Here is a 17,435-nt window from a genome sequence, read left to right as displayed (position 1 = left end):
TTCAAGTTAGCGTAACACCAGGAACCACTGCATGAAAGCATAGAAGAGTCAGGGGTAGCTCCTCTGAACAGGCACTTTCTGTGAATTGTCTTGATGTCTGGGAAACATGCACCATGTGGATGAGTATAGTTTGAATGTAGCCCGTAATTGAATATTTTTGCTGTAATTCCATTTCTGAGTCGCCAGGCTTCGTATTTTGTGGTATCAGATAAACCTGTGTGGGGGTGTGTTTATGTGTTGCATATGTGAGTATACGTGCAAGAATGTGTGCTTCTGTTTTTATGTTTCCTCTCACCTTGATTGGGTAAATGTGCAGTGTCTGTCTATAGAATATATAGAGGAAGGACTGTTTTGTCAAAAATTTTTTAGATGATTAAAAATAATTCTTATATCTCTGAATTTTCATTAATTGGTAGTAGTGATCACATTAAATTTAAAGATACTCTTAATTGAGCCAGCTCTGCTGGCTGTCTCATCAATCAAGGTAATCAAAGACTGGTATCATAATAAGTATTTGAAACCAAAGAGCCAGATGTTTAAAAGGATTTCTATCTCTAGACTGCCAGGAAGGTAAACATTCTCTTTTATTTTCCAATACCTTAAAGAGAACCAACATGATGTCAATAAATGGGCCACAGAACACTGGCCTGGGAATCAAGTAGCTTGCCAACAAATGTGAGAGATCATGTATGATTCCAGCATGAAGTCATTTGCATATTACTTTACAAAAGACTTTTTTCTTTATTTTTATATTTCCTAGTATAAGATTTTACTAACCTGCATTTTTTTAGGGACTTGGTAAGTTTATTTGTTTGTTTGTTTGTTTAAAAATTATTTATTGATTGGGGGGCATCAGTTAGTTGTTCCACTTACTTATGCATTCATTGGTTGATTCTTATGTGTGCCCTGACTAGGGATGGGACCTACAACCTTGGCATGTCAGGACAATGCTCTAACCATCTGAGCTACCTGACCAGGCAAAGCTTGGCAAGTTTTATATTTTTCATGGTTACAGCAAATTTTTTAGTGTTAAAAGAAAAAAGTAATACATACACAAAAGAAATACAGAAAGACTATTTACATATAATTAATTGATATGGTGATTTCAGATCATTCTTGTTAATTAAAATAGTTCCCAAATGGACCTTCACAGAGAGTGCCCTGGTTTGAAACAAAGTGATTGATAGTGTATATTTTCACTCCTTTTTTCTCTTGACAGCATCAAGTTTGTCTTTAGGCCTATAGCCAATTTCGTCTTTACTCTTTTATTCTTAGACAGTGAGTATAGATGACATGTAGTATTGTTCTCTTTAATTACTTACAGCTCATTTAATTCTGTTCTACGTTGTGTTTTTTATGTAGTCAAATACTTTTTAAAACTTTTCTCTCCTCACTGTTATTTTACTTATTCTTGTAGAATATCCCATTCCCTTCAGTTAATTTGTTAATATTAATCACTTCAAGGAAAATGTGGAAATCATAGTTCTTCTCTATATTCTTTATGCTAGTCTTATTTTATGTGTTTCATCTACATAATTATAAATTCACCATTCAATATCATAATTTCACTTTAAGCAGTAGTTTGTATTTTAAAGAATCTAAGAGTAAGAATAGTTTTAAAATGTACGTATATATTTACCCAGTTTATTCAGTGTAACTGTTTACTTTGAAAAATCCCAATCTGCAAAAGGACTCCCAGAACTAATAGATAAGCTTAGCAAGGTTGCAGGATAAAAGATCAATACATAAAAATCCATTGTATTTCTATGTCAGCTGTGAACAACTAAAATTTCTTATATTCTAAAAGTATATGTATAGAACCTCCAAAGTGGAATACTTGAGTATAAATCCAACAAAAAGATGCAAGACCTATATGTTGAAAACCATAAAACACATTAAAAAAATCAAAGAAAACCCAAATAAGTGAAGGGATATATGCTGTGTTGATGGATTGGTAGACTAAATATGTTATGCTATTATCTTCAAATTGATACATAGATTAAATGCAATCCCAATGAAAAACTCAACGGCTTTTAAAAATAGATATTGATAAGCATATTCTTATACTTTACGGAAAAGCAGAAGAACTAAAGTAGCTAAAACACTTTTGAGAAACACAATTGTGGAATTCAGTATCTGACTACAGTAACTTGCTATAAACCTACAGCAATTAAGATAGTATGATGTTGAAAGGATAAATATGTAAATAAATTAACAAAATAGAGTAGACATATACCTACACAAATACGGTAACTGATTTTTGACAAAAGTGCAAAGATAATTCAATGAAGAAAGGATAGTGTTTTCAACAAATAGTGCCTGAGCAATGACCATATGCATAAAAATAAACTTTGACTCACATGTTATATAAAAACTAATGCAAAGTGGATCATAATGCTAAATGTAAAGCATAATGTTATAAATAGTGTAGGATAAAATATTGGAGGAAATCTTTTTTACTCTAGATTATGCAATATAGAATAGAACACCAAAAGCATTATCCATGAAAGTTCATAAATTGAACTTCATCAAATTTTAAAACTTTTGCTCTCTGAAAGCTATTGTTAAGAGAAGGAAAAGGAAAGCCACAAACTGGCAGAAAATATTTGCAAGTCACATATCCAGAGCATATAAAGAACTCTCAAAACTCTACGCTAAGAAAGTAACCCAATAAAAATTGAGCAAAAGGTCTAAACAGACACATCACAAAAACCACAGTTGGTCAATAAAAATAAGAAAAGATGGTCAACATCATTAGTTCCTAGGGAAATAGAAATTAAGACCACAATGAGATACTACCACATGCCTATTAGAATGGCTTAAAAAGTAAAGATAAGAGAGGAGTACAGGCAGTATCTAGTGCCTGTGAACATGTGAAGTAATTGCAAATATTCATTGCTGGCAGGAATGCAAAATGGTCTGGCCACTGTGGAAACAGTTTGGCAGTTCTTGAATAAAGTTAAACATACCATTAACATATGACCCAGAATTGCCACTGCTAGAAGTAATCCAAGCGAAATAAAACTCCAGCTCACACAAAAACCTATATCTGAATATTTATGGTAGTTTTATTCATAGTTGCCAAAAATGTTATCTACTTCAGTGTGTGAACTACAAAAAGTGAATTTTACTGAAGTTTATTAAATGTTCATTCAGAAATAAATGTTATGCTATAGGGGAAACCCAAATGTAATACATACTGAAACAAATGAACCTAACTGTATTATAACATAAGCACACAGAAGGGAATGGGAAGCCATAATCTTATTTTGGAAATAGTATTTTGGCTAAATACTCCTAAGGCTAAAGACAAAAGAAACTCCAGTTAATTTGTTTCTCCCAGGGATACAGTTTGGCAGTTCTGAAACTACTATATATGTATAGACTTGAATAAACAAGTAAATATATTATAGAGAACTACTTTTCTTACTACCCAAGAAAGAAGTAAACTTTTTATTGTAAATAAGGAAAAGGGAAAGGCTAGAAATAACCCTATGGTGTTGGATTGGAATTGAAAGTATCAGTAGGAACATTTCTCTTTCGCCCTCTATTTTCTCTCTCCTTTTCTCTCTCTCTCTCCCTCTCTCTCTCTCTCTTTCTCTCTCTCTGACACACACACACAGATACACATATATAACAATAATACCAATTTCTTTTATTAAATGTAGAGGGTCTAAAGGAAATAATTGTTGAAGCTGAAATCCACTGATAGAAATATGGAATCAGGGAAGGTAACAAAGAACTCTGTAGGATTGGATAGGAATTAGAGATGTTAATATGAACTAAGTAATTATTTCTATCTGCTGCAAGATGCTGGTTGCCCTGACACCCCACCTAACACTCAGATCTTGAATTTCTCTCTAAAAGGAACAAGAGCTCCTTGGAAGAATGGCTCATTCTCTTGAGGGGGTAGGGAACAGACAAGATAAGCCTTAGAACATCTTGTGACAGAAAGTTAAAAAAGTACTTTAAAAAAAAAAGAGATGGTATCTGTCAAATGGACACTGGAGCCATCTTGAAGAGGCTCCCACTGGCCCCATCTGGAACAATCAGAGCATCAGTCTAGAGAGAGTAATAGATCATAACCCATCAAATAAAATGGGAATCCATAATTTGCATGACAGATGAGGGATAGATAGCTGAAAAGAGAGGTCTTTTCCTTGTAACAGAATGCTGACTGATAAATGTGAAGAGAATGGTAGATTTGGAAAACATGAGCATTTTGTAATCATGACAAAGATTGTTTTGGGCTCAAATCTTCATTGGTTGCGGGATCTAGAAGAAATTGATCAGGAGGATGTTTATGTTTAAAAGTATCTCTCCACAGATGGCTTCTTAGATACAAGGTAGGAAACAGTAATTATAGCTATGTACATTGGGGGAAAAAAGCCATGAAATAACACCTTGAGTGGGTGATGAAAATTAGTAATAACAATGACAATAGACAGACTTTTTATACCTCCAGGTATGATACCCTGAAAAGGATACAATACCGTACTTGTATTTTGGCTGGGGATATATTACCAGAATCTACTGTATTTTGCCATGTATTAATGCACAACCACGTTTGTGTGTGTTATACATGAGATTATTATATTCACGTATAATATTCATCTTTATTTTCCCTTAAAAATTTTGGGCAAAAAAATGGGTGTTATACATGGCAAAATATAGTAATCTTGAAGAAATGTCAGACAAACACAAATTTAGTAGCATCCTATAAAATTCCACAGTATAGTCTTCAAAAATGCCAGTGTAATGAAAGATAAAAAAAGGTTGAAGAATTGTTCTAGATTAGAGGAGACTAATATGACATGATAGGTAAGCACAGTAAGTGGTCCTGAGAGAGAGAAAACGAAGTTTGTTGATACTGAATATTTTTATTTTTTATTTTTTTGGATGTGCTAGGCAAAAGTCATGTTGTTTTAGTTTAATCACTTAATTTTAATTAATAATTACTAATAAGTTTGGATTTTAATTAATTATAGTCACTTTAAAAATACACTTAAAATTTTGTTTTTAGAGAAAAGGGAAGAGAAGGAGAAAGGTAATTTGAGAAGTTTGATTATAGTTATAATTTTTAATGTTCTTTAAAAAAAGTGTTTATGTCCTTTTTGACATGGTAGTTCATAAATGCTTTTATTCTCAGAGAAAGGATTGCCCAGATTTAATCTGTTAATTTTTACAATGTTTCCTTTTTTTGTTAGGCACGAGATGTACGTACCAATGAAGTGGTGGCTATTAAGAAAATGTCTTACAGTGGAAAGCAGTCTACTGAGGTAGGTGGTCGGTAGTCAAATATGTACATTCTTGCTGGTATGTTGAGAAAGACATACTATTTTTAATTGAGGGTAGGTGGAAAATTTTTCCAAGAATTATAACATATATGAATAAAATGTAGGAATATTAAGTGTATATCTCAGTGAATTTTTCTTCACATACTGAATGTACCCATTTAACTTATACCTAGAGCCATAAATAGTATTACTGGCATCCCAGAGCTCCCCAGTTTGTGCTCCCTGCTTTTATTTTTTAAAGCGTGGTTTAATATGTTAGTCTGTCAAAGAGGGATTATCAATTTCTGAAATAATAAACTAAAATAAGATATATTCGACAGTAAATATATATAATTTTTTAATGGCTTAGAGATTACTTAAGTGTTGTTTTAAACAAACTTTAAACTATGGGCAGTGTATATCTAGTATGAAAAACAGGCAGTGTGTAATAATCTGAAAAACCAAAATGTAAGATTATTGATGCTACCTTGAGTATATGTTAATTTGCTGATATTCTGATTAGTTCTGTTGACATATTTAACTATATAAATATGTTTTATAAAATATAGTCTACTTTCTAAATCTATATAGGATGTGTCTGTCTTTAATTTTTTAAAAAATTTAATTGTGGCAAAATACACAATATTTACCATCTAAACCATTTTTAAGTGTACAGTTTAGTGGCATTAAGGACATTCATATTGCTGTACAACCATCACTACTAGTCATCTCCAGAAATTTGTTCATCTCACCTTTTGAAGTTAGCTCTACACACCAGCAGTCCCCAACCTTTTTGGCATCAGGGACCAGTTTCTTGGAAGACAATATTTCCATGGACTGGGGCAGAGGCTGGGCAGATGGCTTTAAAGACTGCCAGTAGATGCAGCTTAATTGTCCCTTGCCATTCACTGATAGGGTTCTGATATGAGTCTGCAAATAATTGATTTATTGTGGTCTCTGTGCAGTCAGACCTCCCTGCTAATGATAATCTGTATTTGCAGCTACTCCCCAATGCTAGCATCACTGCCTCAGCTCCACCTCAGACCATCAGGCATTCAATTCACTTAAGGAATGTGCAACCAAGATCACTTGCATGGGCAGTTCACAGTATGGTTCGCACTCCTATGAGAATCTAATGCTGCAGGAGGTAATGTCAGTGATAAGAGCTAATGGGGAGCTACGGTAAATACAGATGAAGCTTTGCTGGCCTGCCTGCCGTTTACCTCCTGCTGTGCAGCCAGGTTCCCAACAGGCCAGGAATATTAAGTGTATATCTCAGTGAATTTTTCTTCACATACTGAATGTTGAAGGTCTGTATACTCATGTTCATAACAGCATCATTTAACAGGGGGTCAAACTCATTTTTACCGGGGGCCACATCAGCCTCATGGTTGCTTTCAAAGGGCCAAATTAATTTCAGCTCCTTAACAAAGCTTCATCTGTATTTACCCGTGGCTCCCCTTTAGCTCTTTATCACTGAAATTGCCTCTTGCAGCATTAGATTCTCGTAGGAGTGCAAACCCTACTGTGAACTGTCCATGCAAGTGATCTCGGTTGCACATTCCTTAAGAGAAGGCTACAGCCTGGGGAGTTGGACCCCTACTCTGTACCCATTAAATAATAACTCCTTATTCCCCCTTTCCTACAGCCCCTGGAAATCACCATTCTACTATCTCATTCTATGAATTTGACTACTTTAGGTTAATTCATATAAGTTAAATCGTGCAGTATTTGTACTTTTGTGATGGGCTTATTTCATTTAACATAGTGCCCTCAAAACTCATCCATGTGTCAGAATTTCATTCCTTTTTAAAGCTAAATAATATTTATGTGTTTTCATAGGTGTGTGTATGTCTGTATGTGTTTATATAAAACACCACATTTTGTTTATTCATTTATTCACCCGTTAGTGGACACTTGGATTCTTTCATCCCTTGGTTATTGTAAACCAGGGGTGTCAAACTCGTTTTCACTGGGGGCCATATCAGCCTCACGATTGCCTTCAAAGGGCCAAAATAATTTTAGGACTGTATAATGTAACTACTCCTTAACTGTTAAGGAGTTGAAATTAATTTGGCCCTTCGAAAGCAGCCATGAGGCTGATGTGGCCCCCAGTAAAAATGAGTTTGACATCCCTGTTAAATGATGCTGCTATGAACATGGGTATATAGATATTTCTTTGAGTTCCAGCTTTCAGTGCTTTGGAGGGTGTGTTCAGAGGTAGAATTTCTGCATCAATCTTTAATTTTTAAAGATTTTTGTTTTCTACCTTTTTAAAATCTATTTATCTTATGGTAAATCTTGTTTTTGTGATCGTACTATGGGTATGATGACACTATTATGATTGTATCGATGTGCCATTATTTTGATAACTAAAAAGTCCTAAAAATTTCTAAAACTCCAAAAAAACGCTCCATTTTTTACAAATTTACTCTAATTTTATTCACTATTCTATAGTAGAACTTTAGAAGTGGCTTTCACAGGAAGACTTGTGCTATGTTAGAGCCTCATTAGTCACATGTAGAACAAAAAGTCTCATGTAGGGCATTATCTTTTTACATCTAATATTAGTGTCCTTCATGAAAGTTTTTTTTACTTTAAAAAATACAGGTTTTTCTTTGTTTTGAGAGTTTGCCTCCCAGAGCATTCAGATTTTAAATTTAAAGCCCACGAAACATTTTCTGAATTTAGCATCTTATTTCTTACACATTTTATATAAAATACTGTGTACCTGTTCTGCTGTATTTTGTTGAAGGCTTGTTAAAAACCATAGATGATATATGATATTAAATTCTAGCACAAGATATTTCTTTAAGTTTTCTATTATGCTAGTTTCTCTGACTTTAGAAGTATGGCCCATGTTGGTGGTAAAGTTTTAAAAACTTAAAACAAGAACAAAAAACAGATTCCTGCTTCCTATCCCATGCCCATGAAGCTCATAGACCAAGGAGACATGGTTGGGTCCTTTGTTTGTTTGTTTGTTTATTATTTTTTATTTATTGATTTGGCAAGGAGGTGGGGGAGAAACATTGATTTGTTGTTCCACTTATTTATGCACTCATTGGTTGCCTTCTATATGTGCCCTGACTGGAGATCAAACCTGCAACCTTGGCTTATTGGGATGATTCTCTAACCAGTAAAGAAGATCAGTCCCATCAGGGATCTGGTTGGGTCCCTTAGAGTTTCCTGCTTGCTTCTTAAGAGTAACTTTTTTTAGGATATGGCCTAAGTATATTGTATATTGCCAATGGTTTGTCTGTAATGTTTGGTAGGTGTCAATGAAGAAAGCTATGTAGTAAAATATATAGGAAAATATTTTCACACTGCTTGTTTTTTCTGTGAACTTTCCTGTGTAATAACTGACCGTTATTAGCATTTTAGAAAGTACGTTTACAAATTTATGTCTCAGAGTAATTCATTTGAATTTTAAAAACAAACAAACTTTAATATTTGGTAGAAGATATAAGCCAAAAACACAATAGGTGAACTTTATGGTATGTAAATTATCTCAATAAAGCTTCAGTTAAGAAAAATCCCTAAATATGGTATATAGTTTTCACCAACATGTGTTGTATGGTTGTAAAATTTTAACAAGACTTATTGATAATAAATTTTATCAAACTAAAATTTGTCCTACCTTGAATGAAATAATTTTATAAATTATGTAATTGAGTTGTAAACTATATGAATGTAATTCCTTTTAAATGTATTATTTTGACATTTAAACATTATAAAGCAGAGTTATATATTGACCATTTACCATTAATTTAGTAATTTATTTTTTCTTATATAAATTTCTAAGGCAAAGTAGCTGTTCATAATTCTTACCTTTGTTTTTTCTTAACTTCCCACAGAAATGGCAGGATATTATTAAGGAAGTCAAATTTCTACAAAGAATAAAACATCCCAACAGTATAGAATATAAAGGCTGCTATTTACGTGAGCACACAGCATGGGTAGGTATCTGTTCTCCCCTTGCTATAATTGTAGTGGGTTTAGACATCGAATTGATTAAATTAAGAATGTCTCAAAATAGTTATGCGAAACTTGCAAAAAACACTTTGAAATGTTATTTCATACTAAAAAAGGAAGAGCAGCTTTTCCTAGAACTCATACTCCTAGGCCATAAGAACTTCTGCAAGTTTACTATAGAGATTTAGCTGACCTTTATGTGCATGGTAAAATGTCCTCTGACATTTTTAGTAGTTTACCAAACTACTAAATATTTTCCCAAACATTGTGAAAACAATTACATTACTCAAGGATGGAAGTTACTACATCTTTTTGACATAAATATATTATATTCTGTTTTACCATAAAGTTCTTGGTGAAGTCTTGGTGAAATTTAAATTGATTGTGATTCCTTAGCTTAGTAATAATACTAAAGGTAGAGAACTGAGACACTTTATTACAAGAAGTGGAGATTAATTTTACCCTATTACCACTGAGGTGATAGGTTAGTGATCCTGCAATGGCATAAGGATAATAACTGTCTCTTGGGAGAAAGGCTACATTTTCCTTAAACAGGAATGACCCTTTATTTTGAATAATTAAGAAGCCATAGCTAATTATCATTTCAATGTACTGAAGTTAGATTTAGATTTGTAATGTTTGTTGCATTTTTATCCAGTTTGATTTTGATGGTTGTTGTGGTGATACTTCTAAACTGGAGGCTCTGGTTAAAGAAAAAGAAGTGACATTGGGCTGGTTACTTCTCTGTTTCTCAAGGTTTTCTATCTGTAAAACAAGGAAATAATAGGGCCTACCCCATAAGGTGGTTGTGAGGATTAAATTAGTTAATATATATAAAATACCTGGCATATAGAAGGTACTCTGTGTTTGCTCTAAATGAAACTTGAAACTCTAAATAACCTAAGCTGTGTGCATATAGTCCCAGAGGACAGTTTTTTGCTTCCTAACAATCAATATTTCTACTCTAGATTAATAGTAATAAACTATGCATATTCCTTCATAACTTTAGTGATTATCTATGAAATACAGATCTTCTGTAAGTGATTATATATTGGTATTACAAAAGATTAATGTATATTGGCTTAACTTTATATGTGCATTTATGCATTTAACAAATTGCTAACTACATAAATATTTGTTTTTTAAGGTAAAAAATTACTAGAGTTTGTTTTACTTCAAACTATCTTCTTGATCTCCTTGGTGAATTTATATGATCTCAAATAAAATCTTTTCAATAATATATTTTAATGCTTTTATAATATTTCTTCCCATATAGCTTGTAATGGAATATTGTTTAGGATCTGCTTCAGATTTACTGGAAGGTAGGTTTTCTTTCATTATTAAAGGGAAAAAAAGTATTAGCAAAATGAGGATTCAGTAAGAGATTTCTTGAATAATGTAAAAACCTACCAAAAGAGTGACAACCTTAACCTTTTCTACAATAGATTCTCAGCATGGTGTGCACTATCCTCACTTAATGTTATGTAGTAGCATAACAAGTGCATTTTTTTCTCATAATAAGAAAAGAATGCCTTTTCTCATTAACCAACCCTTAAGGGTTAACACCCTTAAGGAGCATCATTCTGTATTCCTTGCATTCAGCTTGATCTGTTCCTTTGGTTAAGAATGAAAATATGTGAGAATAAAGGGAAAACTTCTTTTTTGTTTTTATTGTCACCAAATAATTGTTAAACGTTATTATCTTGGAGGAATATTGGCTGTAACCTCTACTTCAACAGCAAGGCACAATTGATACTAGTCACAACATTCAATAGCCTTGTTTTGTATCTTGGGAGGCAAACCCCTTGTTACTTAATGTTAGTGTTTAAAAATTGCCCTGTATATATCAGATATGTATGTTTATTACTTTAAACAAGATGTTCTATATAGTAATGATTTTCAAATAAATTCTTATTTTAAGTTCACAAAAAGCCATTACAAGAATTGGAAATAGCAGCGATTACACATGGTGCTCTCCAGGGATTAGCCTACTTACATTCTCATACTATGATTCATAGGTAAGTAAGTTGAAAATTATTATATATTAACAGGCAAATGGTTTGCTGCATATATCAATCCCAGAATTCATTAACCTTGAAATTTTTATCGGTTATACCCAAACAAAAGCATTTCAAAATCTTATGAACTCATCTCTTTTAGATTGTCCATGCCTTAAAAAGAACATACTAGCCCTGGCTGGCATAGCTCAGTGGATTGAGCACGGGCTGCGAACCAAAGTGTCGCAGGTTCGATTCCCAGTCAGGCCACATGCCTGGGTTGCCGGCCACGGCCCCCAGCAACCGCACATTGATGTTTCTCTCTCTCTCTTTCTCCCTCCCTTCCCTCTCTAAAAATAAATATAAATAAAATCTTTTTTTTTTTTTTAAGAATTTATTTATTTATTTTTTGCTGGGGGCCGTGGCCGGCAACCCAGGCATGTGCCCTGACTAGGTATCGAACCTGCGACACTTTGGTTCGCAGCCCGTGCTCAATCCACTGAGCTACGCCAGCCAGGGTAAATAAAAATAAAATCTTAAAAAAAAAAAAGAACATACTAATACATTGATCTGTATAATTTTTATCTTTGTCTACACATGCTGCTGGGCTTTTTGAAGTATATGCACTTTATAGATTTGGGGTAGAAATTTAATTACAGAATTATTTAATTTGCAAACTGGAGAGGACATTAGGAATTATGTATTTCTTTTTTTTTATTTTATAGATAAGAAACTAGTACACCAATTTGAGACTAATTTCCCTAAGCTTATAAAGCCAGATAGATTAAACTGCACTAATCCTAGATATTTTGTCTTCCTGGTAACTGATGATGCCAGATTTGTTCCATTGATTCCATAACATGGACATATGAAGGCTACTTAACACTTTTAATCCTTTTGAATATTAACCCTTGATAATTGATGATAATAGATAGTAACTTTAAAATCAAACCATTTTATAATGCATATTTAGCATTGTATTGGTTTTGCCTGTTTCAGAAGGAAATTAACATTTTTTGATTATGTATGTGAACCAGGCAATACATATTAAACTATATAATAAAATCATTTTGAGTTCATGAATTACCATTTTTTTAGGTGAGGATAGTAAGGTCCAAGACAAAGCCACATGGTAGTAAGTATATGGAAAAGATGGAATTAGAACCTAAGATCTTTTCAACTTCAAAGCACCTCTCCATTAAAAAAAAAAAAAAAGACCAAATGGAGGGACAATAAATTCACTATTATGTCCATTACAGTACTGTAGTAAGAATTGACAAGTGCTTAGAAATAAAGTTTTTCTTTTGTGAAAGTTTAAGTGTATATTATGGTATCTATTGGACATACAGTCTTGTGTAAATATCCATAATTTTCTTGGTTTGTGTGTATGGTATGTTTGTCTACTTAGGAAAGCTTGAAAGTAAATTTGGGATCATTGATATTACATTATTCTTATATATCAGTTTTCATTTCATATTATGTTAGGTGAATTATGCCAAGCTTTGGAAATGATATAAATAATCCTTTTTTAGAAATCAGGGGCATATTTGCAACAACATGGATGGGTCAGAGAGTATTATGCTAAGTGAAATAAGTGAGGCAGAGAAAGATAAATACTGTATGGTTTCACTTATATGTGGAATCTAAAACAAAAAAAACAGACACAGCAACCAAAGAGATGCTTACCGGAAAGGAGGAGGTGGGAGACTGGGTGAAAAGAGGAAGAGGAATATAATCAATAATATTGTGATAAATTGGCACAATGACAGGTGATTACTAGAAATAGTTGGGTGATCACACTGTAAGTTATAAAAATGTCAAGTCACTATATTATACACCTGAAACTAATAAACCAATATAAGATTGCATAACAACTATACTTAAATTTCAAATTTTTAAAAATTAAATAATGAGAATTTGGGCATGGGTTTTGTTTTGTTTTGTTTTTTTACATTAAGCAAGGTACTCAGAAATTTTGCATTTATGCAGAAGTGGTCAGCTACTTATTATCTACTTAAATTCTATTTTTAAAGCCATTATTTGTACCAGTAAACAAGAACTCAAATATAGGCTAAATGCTCCAGTTGCCTGATAGTCTATCTTTTGTTTTCACTGCTATTTTGTCTTCTCTTTTAGAAAATTATTCCTATATATTTATGTGTATTTTTTGTCTTCTAATTTGGATCTTAATTCTTACTGTCCCAATTGAGAGATCATACTAGAACTTCATTGTTTTGATTTCTCTCTGCCTACTTTACAAAATTTTATTTGATTTTTATCATTTTCAACATAATCTAATGAAAGAAAAAGAAATAATTTTCTGTGTTCCTTAAACCCAGAGATATCAAAGCAGGAAATATTCTTCTGACAGAACCAGGCCAGGTGAAACTTGCTGACTTTGGATCTGCTTCCATGGCATCTCCTGCCAATTCTTTTGTGGGAACGCCATATTGGTAAGTATAATCCTATCTGGTAATGATCCTCACAGCTGAAATAGGTAATGTGTGGTTGTACTTTTTTTACATGTCTTTTTCCCTGGAAATACAGTGCTATTTTGGACATTTTTAACTTTAAGCATTATAGTTAATTTCAAGTACAGATTTGGAGTGCTGCCCTTGCATCCCTTATTTTTTCATTCCTTCCTTCCCACGCCTTCACATTTTCTTATTGTCTGCATTATATATTGGCTATGGGATTGAAAAAATTCAATAAAAATTGAAGTAGGGAGTAGATAGAAATGCTAAGTGGAAATTGGTGTTTTCTTTAGGTTTATTCTACATATCAATGATCTTCATACTAAGTACCTCAAGACTGATAGCTAATTTGGAGTTTTGAGGATTTTTCATGTTATTATGGAGACTTCACATACACATAAAAGTCAATAAGAGTATAATAAAGCCTCACATGCCAATCATTCATCCCAACACCATTATCCCATGGTTATTCCCACCCTATGCACTCACTCCTCTCTGCTTCTCCTCCATCCCTCAGTTATTTTGAAGCAAATTCTAGACATCATGTAATTTTAACCACAAATAATTCAGTATATTAATGTCAGCAAATTTAAAGGGAATAATTTTCCAGATCTTCAACTATTCATATGTGTCCTCTTTCTCTCTGTATACTGAGAGTGTTCTTAGATCCACTACATCTTTTTTCCCCACAGACCTTTCAAAGGCTTTTTACCCATCCACAACATTACCATGATACATTGCTCTGGGATATAAAAGCCTCAAAGCAAAACCAGAGGGACAATTTCAGAATATATAGCATCTATGAGAAGTATCGAAGAGTCAGGACACACACTCTTAGTAAGGCTTTGTGCCTTTCCTGTCATCTCCCTTCCTATTCCTTGCTCTTTTTTTTTTTTAAGAAGAACATTTACGTTTTTTTAAAGATTTTATTTTTTAATTTAATTTTATTTTTAGAGAGGGAAGGGAGGGAGAAAGAGAGAGAGAATCATCAATGTGCGGTTGCTGGGGGCCGTAGCCGGCAACCCAGGCATGTGCTCTGACTGGGAACTGAACCTGCAATGCTTTGGTTCGCAGCCCGCGCTCAATCCACTGAGCTTCGCCAGCCAGGGCCCTTGCTCTTTCTTTATCCCCAATTATCTTCCCTCCCTTTTTTTTTTCTAAAGTAGAATTCTTAACTGAGATAGTTGCCATGGAGTCATGTTAACATGTTATTTATATTGGGAAATGAAGTCAGGCTTTTTCTGACAGAAATTATTCTGATTTGACTAATTGATATGACCATGAAGACTGGCTTTGTCAATTAAGTTACATAGTGGTGTTTGATAAATGGAGCTAACTCTGAAGCTCTAAGTTTTAAATATCTTTAGAGCACATACATATACAGTATAGTGTGTGCTGTGCATTATATCTTTTGCATCTATTAAGTTTATAAAATTTAGATATAAATTCAAAAATGTTCAAGGGAAAAACATAGTTTTTATAAATTCTTTGGAGGTAAATAAATAAAAAAATATTGAAGACCACTGCTCTAGAAGAACAAACATTTTTTATGGGGACCCTAGTTTAAATAGAATCTCCCTCCCTTCTATACAAAACGGGTTCTGTGAGCAAATAATATTTCTTAATGGTTCTCCTTTTTAGAAGTTAATGATGAATATTAGATATTTAAAAGGTCCTGGAAAGTTGTACAATAAAAAAATTTAACTTTGTAATTTTCCAAACTTAGTTCAGCATCTTAAAGAACACATTGGAAACACACTATTATTAACAATTGAAAGTGTATTTTAATTACATATCTGTTAATTTGTATGTGGTGTATTTGGAACATAGTAAGTAGGCACATATTTGTATGTCTTTGCATATGTACACACACACACGGGGCACCTGGCGACAAGCTTATTGAAAAAGTCAGCAGGTATTTTAAGTATCTATCTGTGCTTAACTCTAAATGCAAATGAAGTGTAAGATTAAAATACCATTAAAAATGTTAGACTGTAGGTGAAGATATGAATAATATTTCATTTTATAACCAAGACATGTAAGATTGATTATTATTTGATTGTTTTATTTGTGACCTTCCCTAGCCACTTTTATCACAAAGCACTATTTTTATTTGAAAGAAAGACTGGCAAACTACGGTTATTTAGTGCTGGTTATTGTGACATATATTTTCTGAAATAAATGGAGTTTGTAATTTCAAGGAAAATAACTGTTGATATTCACTGCCAATGATGGAATTTGATATTGCTAATATAAATTAGACATTTGTAAAGGGACCCAGAGATCACCACTGGCCTGAAGGATATACAATATTAGAATCTTCAAACTTGAAGTGCAGAATACAACCCTGCACTCTGGCATCATTCCTTTAGGATGGATGTTATATGATCATGACAGTGAGAATGAGTCTCACACTATCTGTGCAGTGGTAAATACTCACCTCGCAGTGTAATGCATTTTTTTCTCATTATAAAAATTTATATGTCCAAAATACTGTCTGCAATTCACATAAGTATTCTCCATGTAGATAGTGATTATATTTTAATGAATGGTATACATGATTTTTACTTAAATTTAAATGATATTTTATGTTTTAGGATGGCCCCAGAAGTAATTTTAGCCATGGATGAAGGACAGTATGATGGCAAAGTAGATGTATGGTCTCTTGGAATAACATGTATTGAACTAGGTAAGCATTCTTTTTATTACTAAGAAGTAAGATATAATCAATGTCTTACCTCATTTTCTGTATGAAATTACAGGTTTTTATCTTTTGTGTCAGTTACTAAGGGAAACAGTACATTTATTTAAGTTTTTACTTTGGTGACCTGTTAATTTTCATACATTTTAGGTTAAGTATATTATATTTGCTCCATTAAATTAGGTCTAAAATCATTTTCCACTATGGTATTATGTTTGAAATACCTACATCTAACATTATGACTGTTAAACACCTAGCATATGTATATAACTACTAGACTTACCATCTGTGGAAAGTCTCTAAAGCATTCATAAATTATTTACCTCTACCTAGGATACTTATGACCTTGAATTGGGTATGAGTATTTGATGCCAGGCGGCATATCGTACTGTATGTAATGTGTTGCTGCTTTTATACACACATTTTATTTTGTTGCCCATAAATGGAACTATGCTTAAGGCAGTGGGCCATCATAACTTGACTAACATTCCCACTTTAAGGGAGCCAGGTGGGTAATTGAACTGTCACTGTAATTAAAGATGATGAACATCTTGCTTTCGATTCCCCATACTTCTCCACCCCTCCCATCAGCCCAATATCCTTTCCTTGTTTTCTTCTTACAAGAATATTCCAGCCCTGGCTGGTGTAGCTCAGTGGATTGAGTGTGGGCCTGCAAACCAAAGGGTCACCAGTTCAATTCCCAGTCAGGGCACGTGCCTGAGTTGTGGGCCAGGTCCCCAGGAGGGGGGTGTGTGAGAGGCAACCACACATTGATGTTTCTCTCCCTCTCTTTCTCCCTTCCCCTGCCCAAATAAATAAATAAATAAATTTTAAGGGTGCGAATAATCCATGTGTTATTTTGATAAATCATTATCAATCTGGGTTTGTTAGTAGTTTTCTAAAACAAGTGAATAGAGAAATTGAGGTAAAAAATAAAAGTAAAGCTTGCTTATCACTACATAGTAGATGAATATCATAATTTCCATTACAACTGGACTGTTTCTATCTTTCAATC

At 33.2% G+C, this 17,435-nt stretch overlaps 1 protein-coding gene across 6 annotated transcripts in view; it reads left to right on the top strand.

Annotated features, from left to right (window-relative positions):
- Positions 1-17,435, top strand: part of TAOK1 (TAO kinase 1) — a 144,501-nt gene that overhangs the window by 68,443 nt on the left and 58,623 nt on the right. For 5 of the 6 annotated variants that reach the window (XM_045836986.1, XM_045836987.1, XM_045836988.1 and 2 more), the window contains 6 exons: positions 5,208-5,279; positions 9,131-9,232; positions 10,525-10,570; positions 11,170-11,266; positions 13,585-13,698; positions 16,317-16,408. In XM_045836986.1, the coding sequence (XP_045692942.1) occupies positions 5,208-5,279; positions 9,131-9,232; positions 10,525-10,570; positions 11,170-11,266; positions 13,585-13,698; positions 16,317-16,408 (523 nt within the window). Of the gene's footprint in view, positions 1-5,207; positions 5,280-9,130; positions 9,233-10,524; positions 10,571-11,169; positions 11,267-13,584; positions 13,699-16,316; positions 16,409-17,435 lie in introns of those variants that run through there. The other variant, XM_045836991.1, reaches the window with a different exon arrangement.

The sequence above is a fragment of the Phyllostomus hastatus genome, unplaced genomic scaffold, assembly GCF_019186645.2.
Source record: "Phyllostomus hastatus isolate PE091 unplaced genomic scaffold, TTU_PhHast_1.1 phas_contig_210, whole genome shotgun sequence".
NCBI lineage: Eukaryota > Metazoa > Chordata > Mammalia > Chiroptera > Phyllostomidae > Phyllostomus > Phyllostomus hastatus.
Note: the sequence above shows the minus strand (reverse complement) of the source record. Positions and strands in the feature narration are given on the sequence as shown.